The 23819-nt window shown below is 50.0% G+C and overlaps 1 protein-coding gene across 1 annotated transcript in view; it reads left to right on the top strand.

Moving 5' to 3' along the window:
- SRRM4 (serine/arginine repetitive matrix 4) overlaps positions 1-23819 on the top strand; it is a 46691-nt gene that overhangs the window by 16742 nt on the left and 6130 nt on the right. The window contains exons 2-12 of the mRNA XM_066199711.1: positions 2617-2760; positions 4954-5034; positions 5362-5433; positions 7058-7084; positions 7548-7598; positions 10233-10325; positions 11311-11473; positions 19785-20122; positions 21728-21940; positions 22198-22308; positions 23347-23487. Of these exons, the coding sequence (XP_066055808.1) occupies positions 2617-2760; positions 4954-5034; positions 5362-5433; positions 7058-7084; positions 7548-7598; positions 10233-10325; positions 11311-11473; positions 19785-20122; positions 21728-21940; positions 22198-22308; positions 23347-23487 (1434 nt within the window). The remainder of the gene's footprint in view (positions 1-2616; positions 2761-4953; positions 5035-5361; positions 5434-7057; positions 7085-7547; positions 7599-10232; positions 10326-11310; positions 11474-19784; positions 20123-21727; positions 21941-22197; positions 22309-23346; positions 23488-23819) is intronic.

The following is a 23819-nucleotide window of genomic DNA, read 5'->3' as shown; positions in this document are numbered from 1 at the left end:
CTGGAGCAGTGCTGCCCCTCAGCAGGGCATTTCTCCTGCCTCCCCTTCTTCCTGCCTCCTCTTCTTCTTGCCTCCTCTGGCACATCCCCTGGGCTGAGTGAGTCCCGTGCTTCCAGCAGCATCCTGCTGAGCATCCCCGCTGCTCTCCCTGGGCCAGTTCCAGCAAAAACACCCACAGAGGCTTTTTCTTTTTTGCTGCAGGCACAAGCAGCAGGGAAGGTGTGATAATCCCTCCGTTGAGACCACAGAGATCATTCACACCAAACTGCATCACTTTTATATTAGTCATGAAAGACACGAAAGACAATTAGAAAAGAATTTTTTAAAAATATATATATTTATGTATTCAATCAATATCTATAGAGCTCCACGTCAGGGGGATTACCAGCCAGTTTAAAGCATTAGTGACTCTCAGCATCCATCAGAGGACAACATTTGGTTGAATGGAAGCCAGTCTTTGATGGAATTGGAGAATAATTATTTCCATCAATAATTACTTCCAAGCCCAGAAGAAATGGTTCCTGGCACGTTGCAGGACAGGAGTCCTTGATTGCTCGAGGCCAATATGTTTTAACCCCAGGACCTGGAAATCCCATTAGAGGCTGGGTGACAAGGATGTCGCCTGCCGTGCCCAGGTCCTGGCAGTGGTGTTCCAGCCTGCTGCCAGCCTGGGGAGGATCCCTCCTGCCTCTGCTGCTGGAGTGCATCCAGCTCAGGCTTTGCACAGGTCATTAATTTGGGGACGTTTTTAATGGATCCTAATGATTGAGCCTCAGAAGGCTGTTCTTAAAAGGGGTTTGGGAAAGGCCACAAGCCAATTAGCTGGCACACAGAAAATGGTTAACCATGTAGCTTCCTGGATGGTTAAAAATAATGGAGATGTTGGAAAGTGACTGGGGGATTTGTTACAAACAGACTCTTTAAAGAAAGAGGGACTATTCACTTCCTGCATGTTCTAGACCAGAAATATTTCACCCAGCTCCCCCCCACTGATCTCTGTCCCTTTTATTTGATTGTGCATCTCCTTAAATGTTAAGGCATTACAAAATGGGCTCCAAGGAGGAGCTGGTAATTAGATAAAGTAAATGCTTGTTGAGAGAGAAAATACAGGTGGGAAGAGAGGGGTGACCCTTTTGCAGGTGCTTCTGTGCCAACTCCAACCCCAAGGAGTGTTATTCATGGCTGAGGCAGGCAGCAGGATGTTCCCTGGGGCATGCAAAACTCTGGCCATGCCTAACTGGGGTTTTTTAATGCACCATTGCTCTTTAACCACCCTCTTGCCCCCACTTAACTTCCAGATGTGCAGCACACACCTGGTCCTGGCCCTTGCTCCTATCTCCACAGCCCATGTGTGATGGCTGTGGTGGTCTCTGCAGCCAAAGCATCTTTCACTGTTGCTGCAGGGCTGGCAGGGGGACATCCCAGCCTCCCCCTGCTCTGGTGGGTTCCACATGGCCTGAGGGCTCCAGAGTGTTGCTTTCCAAGGAGAGGAGCTAGGTCTGGTGGCAGACACAGCCACAGGACTTCGCAGAGCTGACCCTAAAGTGGCACCCACAGCCCAATCCTGGGATTGGCTTTAAAATGATAATGGGAAGTAACGGGGACACTTTTAGTGCCAGCTGAGCCCAGCCTACCCTGGGTATCACCCCACAGCCAGGCTGGGCCTGGACATGCCCATGTTTGCTTTATCTGTTCCATAATGCCCTGGATGACACCAAACCCCAGTGTTTTCAGCACCCCTGCCGGGTACGGTTTATGGCTTTTCATTAATCTTTTCATTCTTTGAAATAAACATCTGCAGGGTCTGGAAACTTATTTACTTTCCTCCCGAGTGTCTGCACGCAGACTTGTTTGGGTTTGTTTTCTCCATTCGGCTTCTTTTCTCTATTTCAGCTTCCACAAGCCCCAATATTTCTTAGAAATCACTCCCTTCAAGCTTTCCCTGTCTTTGCTCTGCTTCTTGCCAGCTCCCAAGGCTCTTGACCTGGCCCAGATGGTTCCCCATAACTCTGCTGGGCTGTCCCAGGTTCTCAAGCTTGAGCTGTGAGCAGGACCAGGTGACTAGCTAGTGTTCACTAGCCCAGCACCTTATTTGTAGGAGTTGGGAAGTTTGCTACCAGTCAAGGATGGGGATGTGTGACAAGGTGTTATCAAGGAATTAGCAGGTTTGGAAAAAAATACATTTGAAATGGGAAAGGTTTTTGTTTTTTTCTATCAGAGTGCAAAATCTGTGCCGTCTCTGCAGAACTGGTGATCTAAGCCCCACAATGCAGAAGATGTCTGGACTGACTCCTGTTTTTCCTTCCCATTGGGTTGGATCTGGCCCTGTGCTGTCCAGCTGCTCCTTGGCTGCATGATGCTCATGGCATCTCTGCCTGAACAATGAGCACAGCACGCCTGGGCCGAGGTGCAGCTTGGTTTGGAGACGGGGCATTCCAGAGCCCTGTAGGAGCACTTCCCACTGCAGAGCTGAGCTCTGAGAGCAACCTGCAGCTCTCCTTCACAGCAGCACAGCTCCTACCTGCAAAAGGCAAAAGAGATTCCCCAGGACGCGGGGAATGACCCCAGCTGAAGGGACAGCTCCTGACGGCTCTTTGTCGCCTCTTGCCCCGGCAGTGGGACGCTGAGCTGCCTGCCGTACCCTGCGGAGGACAGACGGCCCGAGAAGCTGAGCAGCTGCGTGGTCAGGGAGCCCGCCAGCACCAATGGCTGTGCCAAGGGCAGGGACAGACGGGACCATGCCCACCGCAGGTCACGCAGGTAGGAGCCAGGGCCGTCCGCGGGGACACCCTGGAACACGGGGGTGGCAGGGTGGATGTTTATTCAGCCCCTCTGGGGTCTGTGAGAGCCGAGGGTGCCTTAAATGGCTCCGTGTGTGTGCAGAAAAATGTGTGCAATTGCATGAAATCCCTGTGCGAGTTTGTAGGGACAAACCTGCTGTTCATTCCTACTCCAGGGCTTGCTCTTGCAGCCTCCTTCAGAGCCTTCCAAGACCTGCCAGCACTCCTCTGCACTACCAGGTCTGCTGGGAATCGCCCTCAGCAATTCCCCTCTCCCCATGCCTAGATCAGCTCAGCAGCATTGCCTTCATTAGGACACAGCCTCGTTATCAGCTTGTCGTTAGTCCCTGACCACTTGAGAGGGGGAAAAAAATGAATGGAACGTAGTAAATGGAGCAGCTGGGGTCTCTGAGCCCTGCCTGCTCAACTGTCTCTGGGATTAAAGCCTCTCAGTTCAGTTAAAGATGCTGGAAAGAAAGAGCAAGAAAGCACATTTCGTATCTTCAGATTTCAGGCCAACCGGAACAGTAATCTAAAGCACACTTTTAATTAGACTTTGATTATAATCACCGAGGAACAATTGAAGTCAGATCAGCACATGGGAGAAAGCTGCCACATCAAAGACAAAAGACTTTATCTGGGGAGAGGGAGAAGGGCTCTGCAGAAACCGCCTGTGGGTGCATGGTCGGATGTTCCTCCCTGCTCGCCCGTGGCTGTGGTGGCACCCAGCCACGTCCCTGGGTGTCTTTGGGCAGGTGTCTGAGCTTAGTGACGGTGAGACATCCTGGAAAACGCGCAACTTCTGCATCAAGGTAGAAGGCACAACTGAGCCCAAGGTGTGCCATATTCTCTCCTGGTGCTGCCGGTCCAGGAAGTCCTTGGGAGGAGGAGTATGTGGGCGCTCCATGGGGCCATGCTGTGGCTGCACACTGGATTTACTGCACCAGAAACACTCGTTATTCACAGCTCACAACTGAAGCACTAGCCTGCAGTTTCATTTTGCAGAGCTTTTATTTTTTTTTTTTTCCCAAAGCGTATTAAAAGCACTAAGCAATTGAGTTTTTATGATAGTGTAATTTCAGTGGTAATTCGAGCCCTGGATGATCAAGTATTGAGGGTGGTGGAGTCTGAGTGTCCCCCCCCAAAGTGTAATTTGCTCTGCATTAGGACTTTCATTAGCAATAATGTTTGTTCTTGCTGCAGAAAACTGCTCAGTTTTTGGCCTGTTTTTGTAGTGAAGATCTCACAGAATTCTCCAGCCATGGGGCTGCTTCCACCCATTCCTTGCTCCTGGCTGTTCCCAGGGGCAGGATGAGAAGTGGGGGAAACAGAGCCACAAACCCAGCACCCTCGGTGATTTTTCAGAGGCCCTGGGGAGCTCACTGTGCCCCCACAAGCCTTGGTCCTGGATCTGTTTGGGGCTTCAGAGGGACCTGTGGGTCTGTATGGAAATCCACGTGGCTGATTTGGGCTGAATTAGGGATGCCACCAGGCTGCCACCAGCTGCCTGTGTCTTAACAAGCATTTGCTTTAGTTAATGAGTAGCCACAGAGTATCTGTCATTTTTTTTCAGCCCAATGCTCTGAATTAATTAACCACGGTATTTGCTTTTCATTGAAACATAACACGATTCAGCATCATATGTTTAAAGAAGAAATTAATTTGCAGGAGGGTTTATTTTCAAGGTTTAACAACTGTATAAGAGATGCATATCTCCGTCAATTACCATAGTGTCTCAATAAATATATATATATTTCTAATCAATTGCTACTTAACACATGTCAAGTCTTTATTATAGTTAGACGCATCTGGTTGCAATAATTACTGTATGCAAATTAAATGCCAATTAATTATTTAAAGCATATTTACAAAGAGCAACAAAACCTACAAATCTGTTTCGGAGCCGTTAACCTCAGCAAACATGTTTTAAATAATCAGCATTGCTGTGGTGGAGCTGTCTTGGTATATCTCTATTAGACACTTCATTTAAACTGCGGTTAAATAATTCGTTAGAGCGTAATGAGGCAACACCCACACCCTCGGTCCACCATGAACACTGACCTTGCTACCCCATGTCCCTGAGGTGGGGATGCCAGAGAGTCCCATGTGAGCCCATTAATGGTTTATTTTTATTTTTTTTTAATGCTTATTGGGTCTTGTCCCCCACCCTCAGCCCTTCGTGTGACGGGGAGCGGCCGCTGCCAGCTCGGGGGAAGAAGAAGAAAAAGAAATCTGGCCGCAAGAAGCGAAGGAGGTGAGGGAGCCATGGCGGTGTGAGGGGCAGGAGGGGATGGCAGCCCTCAGCTGGGCGTGAGGAAAAAGGGTCTATGTAAGATGGAGGTGTGAGGGCCTGGGGATTCCACAGCCCAGGGAGCTGCCACCATCTTCTCTCCCCCCCCTCAGGGCAGCAGAGCTGGGCTGAGGCTCCTCCCTGGGCTCCTCCCTGGGCTCATCCTGCTCCTACCAGGAGCCCCCAGGCACTCTCTGCCCTGGAGATGGCACTGGTGATGGGGTGAGAGTTGGGGTGGCCAGGACAGCTGTGAGCAGCCCTGTGGTCCCTAATGTCCCTCTGCCCCCTCAGGTCTCCCTCCTACAGCCCTTCACCTGTGAAGAAGAAGAAGAAGAAAAGCTCCAAGAAGCGAAAAAGAAACAGGTATTTTTCCCTTGAAAATGTCATTCCCTGCTGGCAGTGGCTGTCGGGGGTTTGGAGAAGGGGTGGAAGGCACTGCTGCCTCGGGCAGCAGTTGGTCCCACTGGGCAGAGAGGTATGAGGCTCTGTGAGCACCGAGGAGGCATAGCCAGAGTCCCTCTGGGCTAGGAGGGTATGGAATGGGGTGTCCACTCAGTGCAAACAGAGAGACATGGACTGTCGGAGTGTGGGACACAGAGATGGACAAGCCAAATCACTGTGAGGTCTGTGGAGCCTCAGCCTGCTATCCTTGCTGCTCCGTTCACATGTCTCCATCCTCACGTGTCTCCATCCTCTGGAATGCCAATGGGATCAGTGCTCAGGGCTTGCCCTGGTCCCCATCCCTTCCTCCCCAGCCTGCAGAGAATGTCAGGACCGGAAAAAGGCTCAGACTAACTCCCCACACCCACATCCCAGTGTCCTCTCCCAGCCCCAGTGACTGTTTCCACCTTCTCTTTCTGAAGTCCATTTTTAATTCAAAGAGCATGATTAAATTTTAAAATTGCAAATATTTCACTGTTTTCTCTCAGCTGTTAAACCAATATTTGATGAGAACAGTGGATTCCATCTCCCTAAGAAGGTTCATGTATTTATAATATATTGAACCAAAGAGAGAAGCTACCAAAAGTGGGTAACAGGGTGAAAAGCTGAGTTTGAATGTCCAAAGAAGAGCAAGGGAGAAGGAGGGACAAGGACACAGAAGCCCCTTTAAAACACTTTCTTCCCAAGGAGTGATTCTTATGCTCTTCTATGGATTCCATCTCCTGGTGGAAGTCCTGGGTCAGAGACTCTTTGCCTTTGAACCTTTGGTAGCCATTTATGCCCCTGCAAGCCAAGGACAAGCTGGAGCTGGTCCCATAAGACAGCATGACATGAACCATTCAGGATTAGTGACCAGTGGAGGTATTTTCAGACACCCGGCAGCATTTCAGCTACAGGGCCTAACTGATTTTGCCAGAGGCACTCACAGCCCCTCCAGGGAGGACTTCAGGCCATGTCCTCTGCAGGATGTTGTGCTCCAAGCTGAGAGACAGTGGGGTGTGCAGTGCACTGGGGCCAGGCCTCGCTGCAGGGACGTGTCCTCCACGCCACCAGGGTGTTCTGTATGAGGCAAGTGCCTCCTGTGTCATCCCGGGGGTGCTCCAGGAGGCAAGACAGGGCCACCATGCTGGCTTGGCTGTGAGACTGCTCTGGAGTTACACAGAGAGGATTTTTCTTTTGACTGCTTCTGGTCCTTCAAATAGAAAACCAGGAAATGGACCCACCTCTACATCCAGTGCAAAACTGGAGCAAGTAGCAGAGAAAAAGGACCCACCAGAGATAGGAGATGTATCTGATCTCTCTAAAGACTTGTTATCCTGAGGACCATATTCTCGATCGCTTGTGGAGTCTGCTGGTCCCTTCTGCCACGCTAGCATTTCTCAGCTGCTCCCTCACCTGCTGCCTAAAGGAGAGGCAGGGCCATTCTGCCCAGTAGCTGCATGAGGTCTTCTCTCAGTGCTTAGTCTGAGCCTCAACACATGGTCTTGGACTCAAATTTCCAACTTTGTGAGACCCTGTATTCAATGTACATATTTGTGTCTTGCAGGTTATCATCAAAGAAGAGAAGGCACAGGTAAGAGTTGAGCAAGTATGGGTGATCCCTTAGAAAAAAGAGTTTAATGGTCTCTTCAAGGCTGATGTTCACTGAGTAGGGGCAGAATACATTCTTCTGTGTGTCATTGTGGAATCCCCTTGGGTCTCTCCATTCCATGTGGGTCTGGGCTCAGTGGCTCCCTAGGTGTGGACTGGAAGAGCTCTTCTGATTCCAGTATGTGTGTATACATTATCAAGAAGTACTCATCTTCTCTATGGAAAAAGGCAAAGTCACCAAGTTGGCTGATCCCTTTGAGGGTTTTGGCCAAGCCCATGAATCAGATCTGTCAGCAGGCACTCAGACCCCCTGTGCTGTGACAATCATGAATCCCTTTCATTTTTACTGCATGCTCTTGGGCAACTGAGCTGTAACATTGACATGTGATTGTACAGCTTTTTATGGGAACAGAAATCTCCGAATTAATTAGCCATTTCTTATTTAGTTCTTCAAGCCCCAAAAGTAAGAGAAAGGAAGAAAGAAAACACAAAAAACAGTAAGTAGTGATTCATGGAGTTCCCTGCCCTGCCTGCACAGTGTGGGGCTAGGAAGTGCTTGATGTGGTGGGGCCCCTGGAGCTAACACCTGCTGCACAGCTCTGAGCATTTCTCAGGATTATTTTGAAGCTAAAACCAGCAATTCTGGTTTTGCAGGAATAGAAAAGGGTTTGTAGAGCCTGGAGATCTTTCCTCTCCCTTTCTTTTGTGACACCTCTTTCTGCACTTTGTGTATCTTACACGGATGTGCAGAGTCTTGTCCACCCAGTCCAGAGAGAAGGCTCCAGCTTTTCTGGTGGAGGCAGCATGAGAGGCTGAACTCTGACCTGTCAAAAGGACAGGTTGGCACACCCTTACTGAGAAGGGCCTCAGCAACTCCTGGTTTGCTGCTCTAGGAGGTTGCATTGGGACCTACTCAGGAGATAGAGTACAGCCAAGGATCTGAATGGGATCAAGGGGAAGAGAAGGATTGTTTGGAGGGGATGGACTTTGCAGAAATCTGGTGTTGAGGTTCAGCCCTGGAGTGTTAGCAGAGCACAGTCCTTGTCCTGTGGGGAACATAATGGAGGGGCATGGTATAAAATGGGGTTCCTCAGGACTGGAAGGAAGGACTGCAAGCTGCCTCTGTTTTTCCCTTCATCCTCTGTCTTCTGGAAACTGCAACCTGTGGCTTCTTACCTGCTTTCAGAGCAAGGAAACAGTCCTGGGGCTGAACCTTGGGCACTGATCCCCTGGTCAGCTTTGCTGGGGCCTGCACAGACCACCTCCATTGCATGCAGAAAGCCAGTCTCCTTTCCTTTTGCTAAGATTTCTGCACATTAAGTGGCACAGTTTCAGCTCAGTTTCCCCTCAAACTGGGCTGCCCTGCACCCAAAAACCCTTGGTGGTAAAAGAGAGGCTTCCTAGGTTATCTGTAAAAGGAGGCTTCTCCCCAGGCTAACACAGCAATATCCTAACAGTGCAGTTAAACCTAAGATCCATGTCCTGCTGGGTGCCCTGACCTCAGGGAACTGGAGCTGCTGGAATTGCTCTTTGGGGATAAACCAGCCAAGGCGTTTTAGCCTCATCTTTCTGCTGGCAAACCAGAGCTCAGCCACTCCCAGTTTCTGCAAACCTTTTGCCCCCAGGCGTGGATCAGATGGATCCCATGAGGATTTTTGTATAATCACTCTGCTATGACTTATCTTTGCATTGAGCAACTGGTTATCTAAATCACGCTGGACCAGTTTTCCCTTCTGCAGGAAGGGAAAACAAATTGGAAGGACTGGTGCTGGGGATAAAGTGCAAACAAGGGGATTTTCACACAAATCCACCATATGAGTGAAAGATGGTCAATGTTGCTGATTTCAGCTGTATGGAAATAAGAAAGGAGGATCCCAAAATAAGAAGTTTTTAAAAAAATATAATCATTGGGTGTGAAAAGCATCAAAGAAAACAGCCAAGCAGAGTTGAAGGAATTGCCCTGGAGGTTGCCCTTTTGTCTTAAAGGAGATGCTGTTCTCAAGCAATTATTTGCTGAGGTTTTATACCAGCAAGGTGCTAAATGCTGTCCAAGCATATTGTATTTGTGCTGTCAGTGCCTGTGTATTGTGGCCACTACACTGTTCCCAGGCTGGTCCCACCAGCTCACCCACAGTTAGCTTTGCCTGCTGGCACAACCATGCCAGCCTGAGCAGATGGAAACACTTCCAGATCTTAAATAACTGCTGTGGTGAACAAAGGTGGGAGGGATGGGGCACAGAAGGTGGCAGCTAGCCTGTCACCCCTGTCACCCTGCTCTCTTCACCCAGGACTTCAGCTGCTGGCATGGACAGCTATAGCCCTTAAGTAACAGGGCCAGGTAATCCATGAGAAACAGCCTGGTGGTGCAAAGGGAACTGCAGCAGGGCACTGGCCCTCTGTCCCCTACACACATTTGCTGAGAGCTGTCCTCAGGCCCTGTCAGAAAAGACAGCACCAGTGACCTGTCAGAAGCCAGGGAAATGGTCCTGTCTCTCCAGCAAGAACCATGCACAGGCAGCCTGTGCTTAGGGAAGCTGTACTTTGTCAGCAACCACGAGAGCTGCCCACAGGACTGGCTAAGTGCTCCCACCTGGAGAGGGTGGGGAAGGCTGGCTGCTACTGCGTGTACTCCATCACTTCTGTCCTTCTGTACCTGCTCTTTAACAAGGAGCCAACGCTAGGGAGAGGGCTGAAGGTTTGTGATGTTTGCCCAGAGAGATGGTGCTTCCCCCAAGGCTCAGCAACAGGAAGGTCTTGGGCTGTTGCCTGGCTGTTATAGGGTAGGCTGCACGATGAAAGGCAAGCACGTGGCTCTTTAAACGATTTGTTCTGGCTGCTGCACTCCCACATGCTTGTCCAGAAGTCTCCCCCCAGCATGCTACAGAGCCAACCTAATAGCTTGTGTGTAAAATGCTAGCAGAGGTCTCAGGAAGATGTCACTGCAGGGATGAAGGGACGGAGAATTTCTCGTGCCTTGATGTTCTGTGTCATGTTTCATACACCAATCTCTTCGGTTTAAAAGGCATCCCTCCCTTCTGATTTGAACAGTATCGACCTCAGCCTTCACCTGCTGGCTCTTGCATCCCCTCACTTGCTCACCTAATGCTGGTTTTCCTTTCTGCTTCTTAAAGCTCTCGTGGGCGCACCCGGAAATCCCATCAGCATCGGCGCTGCCACTCTCGCTCAGAGAGCTCCGACTCCCACTCCCCCAGCTGCCGGAGCAGGTAACAGCATTGCCCCCAAGCTCAGCGTCCTCAGCACTTCCTGCTGGGCTCAAGGATGTGGCTGCCACAGCCCGTGTAACCCACGGGCTCTCTGTGCACAGCCACGTCCCATTCTGGTAGCAGCAAAGTCACACACTGGGGGCTGAGCTGTTTGTGGTCTCAGCCATGGAAGGGTTTTGCCTCAAGAAGCAGTGGCTGCAGCTTTTTGGTCTGACAGTCATTTCTAATCCCCATGGCTGATGATCAGCGCATGACAGCTGATTCCAGTCTAGTGTCCCTTCCCCAGCCCAAGGGCTCTGTACTGCTGATGTCCCAGGAAACCCTTAAACATGGTCTTAGCAATGGAAATATATTTGCCCATGGGAATCTATAGTTGTTGTCTTTGACCTGATTAAAATCTCTCCTCTGGATGACAGATGCATCCTGGGGCCGGCTAAGTGGATGCTGGTGCTAGACCCAGCATTGCCGCAATAGCAAGTGATTTATACACATAATGAGTTCATGTTTCATGTTCCCTGAAAGCACTTGAACAGCCCACCCCCACTCTCCTACTTTACTCCTCCTAAGTACTGGGAATTTTCTTATGAAAAGCTGAGGATCAGTGGGGGGAGGAATGCAATCAGTAATTGGAGGGGTGCTCATGCAAGAACAGAGTGTGTTTTCTCTTGGAGGTGTATCACCATAGGAACATTCTAGGGTGCACAAAGGTCATGGTTTGCCTTGAGCCACCATAAAATCATGCATTGGAGCTGAAATTTGAGGTTAAAGTCCAAAGCCTGGATGCAAAATCCTTATTTTTCTTTTAAAGTAGAAAGGCAAAACATCCCTTTTCTCTCCCTCATGACTCCACAGAGCAGTCATGTGGAAGAACATTCTCCCATACAAAGAGTCTTAGCACAGACCTGCCAAGGGTTGGTGTGGAGCTGGGAAAGGGCCCTGCTCCAATCCCAAGGAATAACATTTTGGCTGTTCCTGTCTCCTGGAGGCACAGAGCCAGGTCTCGGGAGGAAGGGCGTAAAACACGGCGAAGACACTCCTGGCACCATTCAAAGATCATGGCAAAGAGAAGCTCCTCTGCAGAGGTTCAGGCCAGTCCAAAAGCCAGCCAAACCCTCCCACTCTACAGCTTCCTGTCTTCTAAGGAAGTAGTAAGTATTACACACTGTGCTTCTTTGCTTGAACTAGCCAGAGGAATCTGGGCAAGAACTGTGATATGAAATTTTTATAACTCAATTATAGTGATGTTAGACGAACTTGGTTAAACTGTATTATTAATTCATGGTGCTGTTTTCCAATGTATGTAAAGTCATTCCTTCCTTCAGCACTTTCACACCAAGGGTGGGGCTGGAGAGGGGGAAAACTTGCAAAGCCTTTAGCCTATGAATAATGAATTGAGGACATTTAACAAAAAAAAAAAAAGTGGCCTCCAGAAACGATATTTTAAAGGGAAGAGTTTGTTATGCAGTCTTTGCTCAGCTGCTCTGTGAACTTCATTCACTGGTCTTTACATCCAAAAGTTTAGTTCTTCAGGCTAAAAAAGGGTATCAAACATATACAAAAGAACATTTACATTTAATGAGCTGGTGATTGGCATGGGATGTTTTCTGACTATCAGGATCCTTTTAGGATCACTGTTCCTCTGGACTGACAAGCCCGGGGGCCAAATTTGGAACTTATGAGCAGCCCTCATTGATGCTAATGGGAACTGCATGTGCATCAGAGGGTAAAACCAGGCTCAGTGCCTTGGGATGTTTTTCCATATACACAGAAAGAGATGATATAATACATGAATTGAGGGAGCAAGAGATGGAGAGAAATATTAGATAGAGATTGATACCGGTCTTCCTTTTCTGTGGCATGTTTCCCCTTTGTTCCTGGCAGCAGTAAAGCAGAGGTGTGATGCCCTGACTGTGGTGTTGGTATCAGATAGGCACTCTGGAGAGAGAAATTGCTACGTAGGACTGGAGGTAGCACAGGATCTGACAGTCACACGTGTGGATGTGTAATGCTAGAGGTGTTTTGAGTACAGAGTCCTGCAAGCCCCAAAGTTGTTTTCTCCTTTAGGCCCAGTCATCAGTTGGAAATAGCTCAGCCACACGCAGGAGCTACATCAGATAGGAGAGAGATGGTGCCAGCAAGACAAGAGACTCTACCCACTCACCCACACAGACAGCGTGCTGATCAAAATACCCAGGGATTGTACGTGGGTACAGACAGGCACAAGCTGTCTCTCAACATTATAGATATGCATATTTGCTCTCGTTATAGAGCGTGTGGGGCCATGTGAGTCAGTGCTTGTAAAGCCTTATAAGGCAGCGTGGAGAGCAGAACCTCACACCACACGCTGATGTGTGCGCGCACACGCAAAGGAAGAAAAACAAGGTATGAAGCTCATTGGCATGAACTGGGGGTGTTGCTGAGTTCAGAGCTCCTCCCCCCTAAAAAAACCAACCAGCCAAAGACTGCATCATGTCGCTAGGGTGCTGTTTAGTTCGAGCGGCGTATTTTTCATAAATGCTTTTGAGCCTAAGCCTAGTTTTTAATTAGTGCTAAGTTTCCTCTCTCGGAAGCCAGGCTCCCTAAGTCCTGTGAGGCCAACTGCCAGCTGTTCTGTTTCCTGAGAAAGAGTAAACTCTAATTTAAAATTTTAAAAGCTTTAAAATGAGCTAAACTCAAGCATCCTGCACTCGCTTTTCCATTTGCTTCACTCGAGGTAAATGAGTGAAGCAAATGGAAAAGCTGCAGGGAAGGGAAGACAAGAGCTTCATAGTTCCGGATGCAGGGGGTGGATGCAAAGTAAAAGCCATCAGGATACTCCTGTGTTCTTTCTAGTAAGGGTTAATAACTTAGGCAAATATTTTAGTGACTAAAAGGCATAATGACTGATGAAATCCACTACTGTCCTCCTGTCCCCAAAAGAAGTACATTCTCTTGGGACACCATTCAAGAGCACATTTAAGCACTTGTTCAAATTGAAGCCCCTGGTTAAGAGCTGCCCCTGAAATTTTGCTGAATAAGGTCATTAAATATCATGTACTCAAAACTGGCAAGGGAAAAGTGGAATGGGAACCTTTAGTCTCATTTATTAATGACTATACACAACCCTTTGATGCATTTCCTTTTCATGAGTTAAATGGTTGCAGTATGAATAAGCTTCGCTCTGTCAGACTTTGAGAGCAGCCTGAAATGAAAATGTGCTCTTGCAGAATATGTTGATCACATATTAAAAAAAAAAAATAAAATGCTGGGGAATAAAAGATTTTGTGAAAAAATCAGAATTAGGATTCAAAAATGCCATGTTTCAGTCCTCCGTGAGAGTTGTATGTTACACTCCCTATCCTTCCATCTGGCCTGGGCTTCCAAAGCAAACCATCCTTACCTGGGGAAGTGCACTGCCATATCTCAAAAGGAAAGGAACTGTCCAAGGAGGAACAGGGAAAAATACACAGAGATACAGGGAAAGATGAGATAATGCTATAGCACTTCCAAAGCAAGGGTTTTGCATTTCAAGGTGTTTTTATTCTACATTGTTTTGCTTCTGAAAATTTGAAGTGCTTTGTGGTAAATTCTGCTATCCTCTCCACCCTATTTGTCTTCATTCCTTTGTAATGAAACAGCCAAAATTTCTAACTAGGTCTGCCTGGAACTGCTGGGGGATAAAGCACACAAAACAATGCCCTGCCTCTGCACCTACCTTGCTGCTTCCTTCCCTCTTAATGCCAAAGCTGATGCACCCACACATGCCTGTACACATGCAGAAACACCTCAAAGTTCCCCGCTACTTTTGTTTTTGGCAGAAATTTCCAAGCTTCTCCCTCTCCTTCTCCTTTAATCCCATGCAGCAGCAGTAGGCACCCATGGAGAGCAGGACTGTGGGCCTGTGCCTCAGCAGGCACAGAGAAGCTGTGGGTAATGTGCAGCATTTATTTCTGTACAGAATACCCCTGCCCAGCTGCAGGCACTTTATTCCACACCGACACAGATGGATGACTGTGCCACTGTGCTTTCCTCTAGCAGTGCAATATAAATACCTGCAGGGCACAGATCTAATTGCCTTTGTTGTTGCTGATGAAGATAACTGCACCGTGCATACACTTTCCTTGCCAGCTCCTTTGCTTTCACTGTAACTCATTTGTGATGCCACAAATTATCACAGGCTTGAGCCAGATTTCCAGTGAAGCTCAGTGGGGTACAGCTGGCCCAAATGATGCTGTTTGTCTTTGTGCTCGTGTCTGCTGGAAGGTAGAATGGGGAAATGCTGTGCCGGGACTGGGACAGAATGTGCTGCAAGGCTGAGGAAACCTTATGGCAGACCTGCATATTGGCTTGCTGCTGCTGTTTTCTAGCCTGGGTTTTGGCTTACATAGGAAAAAGTATTCTTTTGAGTCCTAGGCAGCATGTTTTTGACAGCAAACAGGGCCCTTCAAGAGCAGCAAGGCAAAACCTTCTGTAAATATGGAAGTTGTTCTCTTTTTTCTTTTCCCATCTTCCCCTCACAGCTGGGGGACAGAGGTTACCCCTGGTTATTGTCTGACAAATCCACAGCTCAGTGCGGGGAGCAGCAGCTGGGGGGAAAGGATCAGTGCCTGTATCCATTGCAGGGCTGGGCCGTGCACCAGCTACCAAAAAGAGGTGGTGGAAGACAAACCCTTGCTCCAAAGCAGTGCCAGCCTGGCTCAAGCTGAGGTGGGGATACAATGCCTGCACCACAGCAGGCTAAAAAGATCCTTGAAAAGAAACCAACCTTTGCTGGGCATTCTCTGGAGTTTACCCCAGCAATGTATTGGTGAGCCAGGCTGCTCAGCAGTGTCGCCATCCAGCCCCAAATAACCCAAGCTCAGGGCTTGCAGGGACAGCTGTGTCCTTGCCTCCCTGCTCTGGGACTCAGCTTAGCCCTTGTGGGACAGAAATCCTCACGCTGAACTCCCCATCCAGCCAAAAGAAGGGGAATTTTCCCACTTCCTCGAGTCAGGGACTCATAACTGTGCCAAAAGGGGTTATACTGAATTGCTACAGCACTTCTGGTTTTGTACTCAATCAGAAGTTGGCTTTTCAGCTGGGGCAGGTTCTCAGCAGAGGTGAGGCCGTTTCCCCCGAGCTCTGGCAGGTGGAGGAGCCCCGGGGCAGGCGCGGAGCCCCATCCCCAGCAGCCCCAGCAGGTGCTGTCCCTGTGCCGGTGGCTCTGGCAGATGTCAGCCGGGCCCTCGCCGAGAGCGGGGCTGGCCGGGGTCACCGACACAAGTGTTTCACTCCTTTCATTAGCACAGTGCCTAGAAAAAGAGAGAAAGGCAGACGTTATGCCCCTCTGAAAGGGAAATTAACTCTGCTTTGAAGTGAGCTGCAAACAAGACAAAAAAGACCCGGGGAAGAAATCCTGCGGCTCCGAGTGAGGCTGTGCCACGCTGCTGTCCCCGTATGGCTGAGACAACGATTGTCATCTCTCGGCCCGGGGCTGTTTGTGGCACAGTAAATGGAGCTGTTCGGTTTAATTGGAAGACGAGCAGTGATTGTATTTTTGTAACCGATTAGACTGCGCTGCCCCTTGGTCTGGGATTGCACTTGGAATTACAGTCTGGAATACGAGTGAGGGCCTCATTTCTGCTCCCCCCTCATCTTGATTAAATAATGATTTGAAACAAAAAATCCAATAAATACATATCCTGGGGTCCCTTGAGGGCAGTAGTATGTTCCCTGCTGAAAGCTGGATGAAGCAAAGTTCACTTAGATTATTTAATTACTTATTAGGGGTTGTGTGTGGGGGGAAATCCAAATGTTCACATAGAGAGAATTAGATTTGTGAAAGAGCAGGCTCTTTTAAGCCACCCTAGAAAAGTAAAAAGCCATTAGAATTCAGAATCACACAGAATGGTGTGATTCAATTGAGCTCTGTGCAGTGTTTTTAGATGTGGTACTCTCCTTCCATCCTGGGTGGCTGGCTTGACTTTCAGAAACAGTGAAATGGGACCACGAGCAAAGAAAGCCAAGGTCATCCAGTGGGGAATATGGGGAATTGGTCTGAGCAGGCAGGCAAGCTGATCAGCCTGGGACTTGTCCTGGCTTTTGCTGCAGGGCAGAACCTTCCCCACAGCCTGCAGGAAGCTACTAGCTTCAGCCTGGTCCTCAGAATGGTGGGGTTGAGAAGCTGCTGTGTGTCCCCTGGCACCTCCTTGCCCCATCCAGACCCTCCAGCCATCACCCAGCCTGTCAGCTCCATATTTCACTGATATCCACACTGCCTCTTCCCAGAGTGTTGCTGCCACAGATGTTGAACTACAAAGGAGCTTGTTGATGCTCCCGGTCATTTGACAGATTTTGTGATGTGCTGACAACAGTTGCTGCTTTGAACGTAGATGTCAGCCAAGGCAGAGCAGAAGCAAGGATGCCAGGTCCCAGAGTCAGTCTGAAAAGCTGCTTTAGAAATGCCAAGAAACTGCTGTATCTCTTGGCAGGAATAACAGCCTTTCAATTTAAACTGGGAAGGAAGAGAAGGAAGAGATTTCTGTGTGTGATGCTGGGGTCAGTGTCCCTTGGAGCAGCCCTGTGCCCACTCCAGGCTCATCCTATCCCTAGCCAGGGAATACCTCACATGGTGGTTTTATGGCTGTAAGTGAAAGTAGTGAAAAGCTGGTTGTCTCTGGGTTAGGATTCAGCCTGAATGCAAACCAAAACCCATCTTTTATGAAAAATGTCTGGTAATGTATTTGAAAGTGCAATCCTCTATCTTCTGGAGTGTGCCTGGGGAGAGTGCAGTGGTCTATAGCACAGGGGTCAGATCTCTTGGGGCTCTGGATGTGGCATCAGGGTTCAGAAGGGATGGGTGAAAAGCAGAGCTGGCTATTTGGCTCCCTTAGGTTCCTGTGACATTCCAGTTTCTGCTGGAGTAAGCAGAAGAGAATTGCTAGAGCTGAGAAGAAGCACGGAGCAGTTCCAGATGCTGAAATGAGGACTTGCAATGTGTCTCTCCACTCATTCCTTGTTGGGAACGTTTGGGAGACATTTCTGCTCTGTCCAGGGCTTCTGCATTAAAGGTGCAAGTTGGCTAATGAAGAAGGATCACTTCATTTCCCATGTTTGCTGCTGGGGCTTCTGATTCCTCTGAGCTGGGACTGAGCATCAGTTAGAAGTTCGTGTGGGGTGGAGATGGGGAACTCCATTATGGATGAACCAGTCCCTTATCCCTGAAGCAATAATGCTTCTCTCCCTGGCAACACAGAAAGTACTTGGAGACCCTCCAGCTCCAGGTGTTTTCAGAGCACCAGAGTCTTGTGGGCAGTCATCCTTCTGCAGACTGTGCTGAGAGCTGCTCTGGGTGTTGGCAGCTCTGCTCTGGTTTCAGTCGCTGCTGGTTCAGCACCTGTGTCCGAGACAGCTGTCCCTGTCCCACTTAGCACCTTGAACTGGGTTGGGAGCAGCTCTCCCTGGGGACACAGATTGAATGCCACAGGCAGGAGCTTGGACATGGAGGCATCATCTGATAGGATGAAGGAGATCCATGTGAAACATGACACAGGCTGAGTCTGCAGCCCCTCTCAGGATGAAAAAGACATCCAGTCCAGAGCTGAACTTTCCAAGGGGACTGGCCCTGTGCCTGCTGTGTGACAGCTGATCCAGGTCTCCTCTGCTGCCTGAGATAGCACCAACTCTGCAATGTGGTTTTTTGGCTCAGAAGGCCCCAGACTGGTGAGGGCATAGCCCAGGTCCCCAGTGTGGAGAGCATGGCATAGATGGGGGCATTGTGTGCCCCAGAGCCTGGCATGAGGGCATGTGCACGTGTTTGAGGGAGCACGGCTTGCTGGGAACATGTTTGGACGACTGTCCTGAGAGGGGGGAGCCAAACCTGTGTGTCCACACTCTAAGAACCCTGCACCAAACCTCATGGGTGGGTTTGAGGAGAGCAGAGGCTCTGAGTGAAAGAGGAGGAGGCCACATGAGAGTGCAGATGTGTGCATTGGGCCCTAATTCTCACCCCATTGCAAGGGCAGATGTTAGCACTAACACAGCCTCACTCCCAGTGCTGCCACGTTCCTGAGCTGGCTCAGGTAAATGCCAGTGCAGTTAAAACTGAACTATAAAATACTGAAAGGATGTAAACTCCCTTGGTGGTGCCCAGGGTCCCAGAGAATAGCCCTGCCCAGGTCAGTCTATGTGAGTTTGAGGTCCTTGCTTGCCCTGTAGTGTTCAGCAACCCTGCCAGGGTGTGGCTGGCCCCCTTGCAGAGGCTGGCAGGAGCAGGGCTGCCATCCCCTTCCCCACAGGTCTCTGATTCACAGCGTGGGGATACTTTTCCTCCTCTATTCTTTTGCTTCTTCCCTCACTCGAGTTGCGTTTGTCATTTCCATACAACCCAGGGGGACTCAGAGCAAGCTGAGGCTTTCAGCACAAGCCATCAGCCTTCGGGAACGGGCTGGACAGGCTAATTTAAAGCAGAAGGAAACAAAAATGAATAATAAGGGAAACAAGCAAGCAGACAAAAAGCAGTCATGACATTTGCATAGAGGAGGCAGCAAACAGTTGGCAGTGTGGATTGAAGAGAGGGTTTATGTTTTTTTCATGTAATTTGAGACTCTAATGATGGACTTATGTTGCCCGCTCTTCCTTTTTTCTTACACCTTACCTACTAAAGGAGGAGTTCTTGATGGGTAAGTGGATGCTATCCGCAAGACACCAGGGAATTTATTAGAGGTCACTTGAGCGCATTAGCTATATCTTCTTCAGGGGGTAAAAAGCACACAAAGAAGTATCTGTATACCTTTTATTTCCAAAGGGATTTTTCTTTTTCCCCTCACCCTCTTTTTTTTCTTTTTTTTTTCTTTTTTCTTTTTTTAATTTCAGTGATAAGCTTGTTTATTTGCCAGTTTTTGCTTTGTACAGAAGCCCTTAATTTGATTTGATTTAATTTTTTGTTGCTTATTTTAGTGACATTGGTTCAGCCACTTTATTAAGGAAGCTTAAAAATTTTACTCATCTAAGTCTTTGTTTTATTTTCGGTTTCTTTGCAAGGATTATGTAGGTCTTTTATATACATATATCCCTCCTTTTTTTTTCTTTCCTCTTTTAGGTTAAATAAGGGCTTTGTCCTCTGTTACATTTTTAAATTTAGTTAGTTATTTATTTTAGTTCTTTGGTTGCCCGCTTACTTTGTTGAACTCTTTTGTTTAATATGAACCGCATGCTGATTCTCTTTGCATGATCTCTAAATCTTCCCGTTATTATAGCAGGGGGAAAATAAGTTTCTTCTTACTGTGGATTTCTTTTAGGGATATGTGCTTTTGTTTTCTTCTCCCTTCTTCTTTTTTTCTTTCTTTCTTACTTTGTTTCTTTTCTTTCCTTTCCTTTTGTTTCAGTGCATCATGATGGTAAAATTTCTGGGTTTATTTGAAAAAAAAAAAGCAAAGTAAAACCGAAAACAACCCCCCCAAAAACCATTCAAACAATGCCAAATGGCTTTTTTGCTTTCAGATCTCTCAGTCAGGGTCTTCTGCTGACCTCTTTACCAAAACAGACAGCCCGCCTGGCAACCTAGCCAGCCAGAATGGAGAGTATCATGAATATGACTCAGGAAACGATACTTCCTCCCCTCCCTCCACTCAAACGAGCTCATCCAGGTCAAAGGACAGCCAGGAGAAAAGAAGTCTAGTCCATGATGGCTTTGGCCATGCCTTCTCGTCCGGGAAGCCCAAACTGGCCAACAGCGATAACAGCTCTGATTCAGGAAATTCCTTCACCAGTTGCTTTTCCCAGACCAAGGGAACAGCTTTGGAAAATCTGTCTCCAGATGCCCAGGGACAAGACCGAAGGTCAGTGATTACCAGTAGCTGCTGCAGGCAGCCCAATACCTGGTACGTTGTTGCTCTGTGTCTCCTGCCCGCTCCCCAGTTGCTGTGGTGAGCTGGCAGGGAGCTTTCTGTGCTCTGGAGGCAGGCAGGTACCAACCAGACCCACGGTCTTGCCAGTCTGGAGTCCAGAACCCAGCAAGGACCAGTACTGTAGCCTGAGGAGGAAGATAAAACCCAGCCATCACATCCCTGGACATTGCCTGTGTCAGTGCTTTGGCATTGCTGTGGCTCATGCAGGGTTTGGGCCCGGGTGAGGCCGTGTCCACAGCTCACCTGGGCATGGCCATGCCAAATAAAATCTCTGGCCCTTCTGGGCACAATCTGAAAGGAGCATCTGGGGGTTGCCATGCTAATTCTCCCTCTCTGCCTACTGTGGGGAAGGGAAGTGGGGCTTGTTTCTACTAAGATCATTATGGACTGTTCTTTCACCTGTCCAATGAGCCAAATCCAGCGTGCCCCTTCCCAGCTCGTCCAGCATAGCTCCAGGGTGACAAGATAGCATCTCCTGCCAGTGGGGAGCACAGGGAGGGGCAAATACTTGGCTGGCTGCAGGATAACCCAGCCACAGCAGCAGCAGCTCTGTACTGGGGCCACAGGGCATCCAACCACCACCCAGTGCCACGGGTCATCTTCAGGAGAGGGGAGTAGCTGTCAGCCTCTGTCATCACATCCCATTCCTGGGTTTGCCAGGGGATGTTGGGAATGAAGGCACTGAATGAAGCGTGGTGGCTGGTACCAGGGCTGTGCTCAGGCAGTCGTTGTAGGGAGCTCTTCCAGCTCAGGCCCTTGGGTCCTAAAGGCTGAAAGTTAGAGCCAGGACTGAAGTTTGGACTGATGGTTTGGAGCACTGAATGTGACAGGAGGAAGCCAGGGTAATGGGTTTCAGTAAGAACAAGCATCATTTTTCAGTCAGAGGGTAAAATTTTAGGTCTGTCTGTACTTTTCACATGGTGACTCCAGTGGGATAACTCTGCCTTCACATGGGTGGAGCTGGGATTGCAGCTGGCCCTGGCTGCTGGGAGGCTGCCTGGCTGCTGGGCTCTGACCCCAGTTCATTCCCAGAGTACTTCTGGAACAGGAGGAATTCACGCAGTGCTGTCCAAAGGCAACAGGACATGCCTGCTCAGTGCCCTCTCACGCTGCTCCACAGCCAGGCTGGAGCACAGCCCTTGCCCTGCTACGCTCTGCCTTTCCCCTACTCCAGCACCTTTTCCTTCACTCCCTGCCCAGGACCAGCACAGCTCACTGGCCTGACCATGCTCTGCCAGCCAGACACCTCTGGTGTGTTGGGCATGGGGCAGATAAGCTGCTGCTGCTTGTGCCACCCAAGAGCTCTTCCACACCTCTTCTCCCTGGCAGAGCCCGGAGGGTGAGCTCTTGGACTCTGATCCACACACATGGGGTCTTCTGCAACAGCAGCCTGGGGAGCTGAGAGGTCTTTTTTACCTCCAGTTAGGGAATGGAAGGATGGGAATATTTATTTGCTGGAGCACGGTGCTCACCTCAGCCAGGGACCAGTCCCAGTTCAGCCACAGCTTCAAAAAGTGTCCAAATATATGTTCACAGAGCGTGCCTATCCTCATGTCTCGGGTCCTCAGAGGAGAAGAAGCGAAGCTTCCTCCCCTCCCCAGCCCACAGCTCCCCGCTCAGGCCTGGCTCCCGCAGCGAGTCCTGCACCAGCACGGGCAGATCCTCCCCCAGCTCCAGCCGCTCCCGCTCCTCACACCACAAGGCCTCTCCCAGGTACTCCCGAAGCAGGTCCTGCTCCTCGGGAAAGAGGTAAGGCCAGCTGGAACGGCTGTCTCTGTGACCCTGGGCAGTGGCTAGCTCTTGCCAGCTGGCAGACTCCTTGCAGGGGGAGGTGTAAGAGTTTGGGGGCTGCCTAGGGATCCACAAGGCTTGGGGTGAACTGGCCATGCAGAGCCAGGCTGAGACCCTGGAGAATGGGACATCTCTTCCCCCTCATCATTTAGAGTAGTCTGGTACAGCCTCACCCTCCAGCATCTTTAACTCTTATGTTTCTTTCCCGTCTCCAGGTCTTCCTCACGTTCCCCCAGCTATTCCTCCAAATCCTGCAAAAAAAGTCCTGGGAGTAGAAGTTCAAGGCCTCGCCGGAGCCCCAGTTACTCCCGCTACAGCCGTAGCAGGTACAGCTGTCTACTCATGTGGTGTTCACTGTCCACTCATGTGGTACCTGCTGCCTCACACTCTCCCCCTGCCTCCCCCACTGTCATGCTGCTGTGAGTGGCGGGCAGAGCCCGAGGCTCCAGCTGGGTCTGCCCACACAGCCAGCAGCCCCTGCAGCAGGGCTGCAGCCCCTGTCAGAGAGGGATCTGATTGCAGCAGGATAAGACACTCTCCTTTTTAGAGCCACAGCTCTGACAAAGAGTTGTCAGGCCCGGGGAAGTGCCCCTGCAGTGAGGGCAGATGCCAGGTACCCTCAGACCAGCACTCACAGCCTTGCAGAGGGAAACACAGTCCAGGCACCTCTACTGCCTCCATACACCATAGAAAACAGTCTCACAGTTCAACCCTAGAGATGCCTTTGGCGGGTTTTCCTGGTAGCACCTGTGCTGCTGTGAACATTTTGCAAGCTCAAAATCATACATTCCCAGGGTCGATTCTTGCAGGCTTTGACAATCCCTGTGCTGGTGAGGAGAACGCTTCCTGCGTGCAGGGATCAGGCAGGCCCTTGACCTGTAACGTGCTGCTTTGCAGATGGCACTGAGCAGGGTGTATGAAGTCAGCCACGCTGCACAGAAGGGCCTGTGCTGACGTGTATGGGAATTTAACGAAAGAGAAAACCATAGCAACACCGGCACTCCTTCTGGCAAGGCTTGCGGAGCCCTGCAGGGCTACCAGGCCCTCGGCTCACGTGGGGCCTGCTGGCAGGGCTGTTCCTGCCAGCTCCAGCAGCACGGCCAGCAAGAGCTAAATACAGACTGCACCCACAGACACAGGTCCCTGGAAGCCATCTTAGCTTGGCAGGGCAAAGCCACTGAAACGCAATTCGCGGTGTCCAGTCTACGGGAGTGCTCAGGGGTGACGCCACCAGAGCGCTCAGAGTGGTCCCTTTTGGAGCTGGGCGTCCTCTGCTCATCCGTGCCTTCGTAGGTCGTGTCCTCCCCATCCCTGACCCCCCCAAAGGCCCTGCAGTGACAGGCCCCGTGCTGTGCCCTCCGCAGGGACCGCGAGCGGGAGCACAAGTACAGCTCCAGCGAGAAGGAGTCGCACCGGGAGCGGCAGCGGCGGCGCCGCTCCTACTCCCCCCTGAGGAAACGCCGGAGAGACTCTCCCAGCCACCTCGAAGCTCGGCGCATCACAAGGCAAGGGGATGCTGTCCCGTCCTTTGGAGACAGGCTCAGCCGGCACTTCCCGGGGGGATGAGGGCTGGCCTTGGGTCCCAGCCCTTGCCAGAGGGGGTTTCTCCAGGGGACCGGTTTCCCTGAGCCTGATCAGCAGGCCCTTCCACCCCTCCCCTAGAGCTTGGGGATTTCCAGCTGGAGGCAGAGGGAGGATGGAGAGGGTCTCAATTTACAGTAGCTGAAGGGAAAAAAGAAGATGAAGTCAGAGCAGGGACTCAGGTGCCAGGAGCATTCCCTCGCAGGCTTTTTATTTCACCCTGCCCTGTGGTAGATGTCCCACAGTGGAGACAGTC

This window comes from Chamaea fasciata, unplaced genomic scaffold, assembly GCF_029207755.1.
Source record: "Chamaea fasciata isolate MVZ Bird 193981 ecotype frontalis unplaced genomic scaffold, bChaFas1.0.hap1 SCAF_18, whole genome shotgun sequence".
Taxonomy (NCBI): Eukaryota; Metazoa; Chordata; class Aves; order Passeriformes; family Sylviidae; genus Chamaea; species Chamaea fasciata.
The sequence above is the reverse complement of the archived record's forward strand: the minus strand, read 5'-3'. Positions and strand labels throughout refer to the sequence as shown.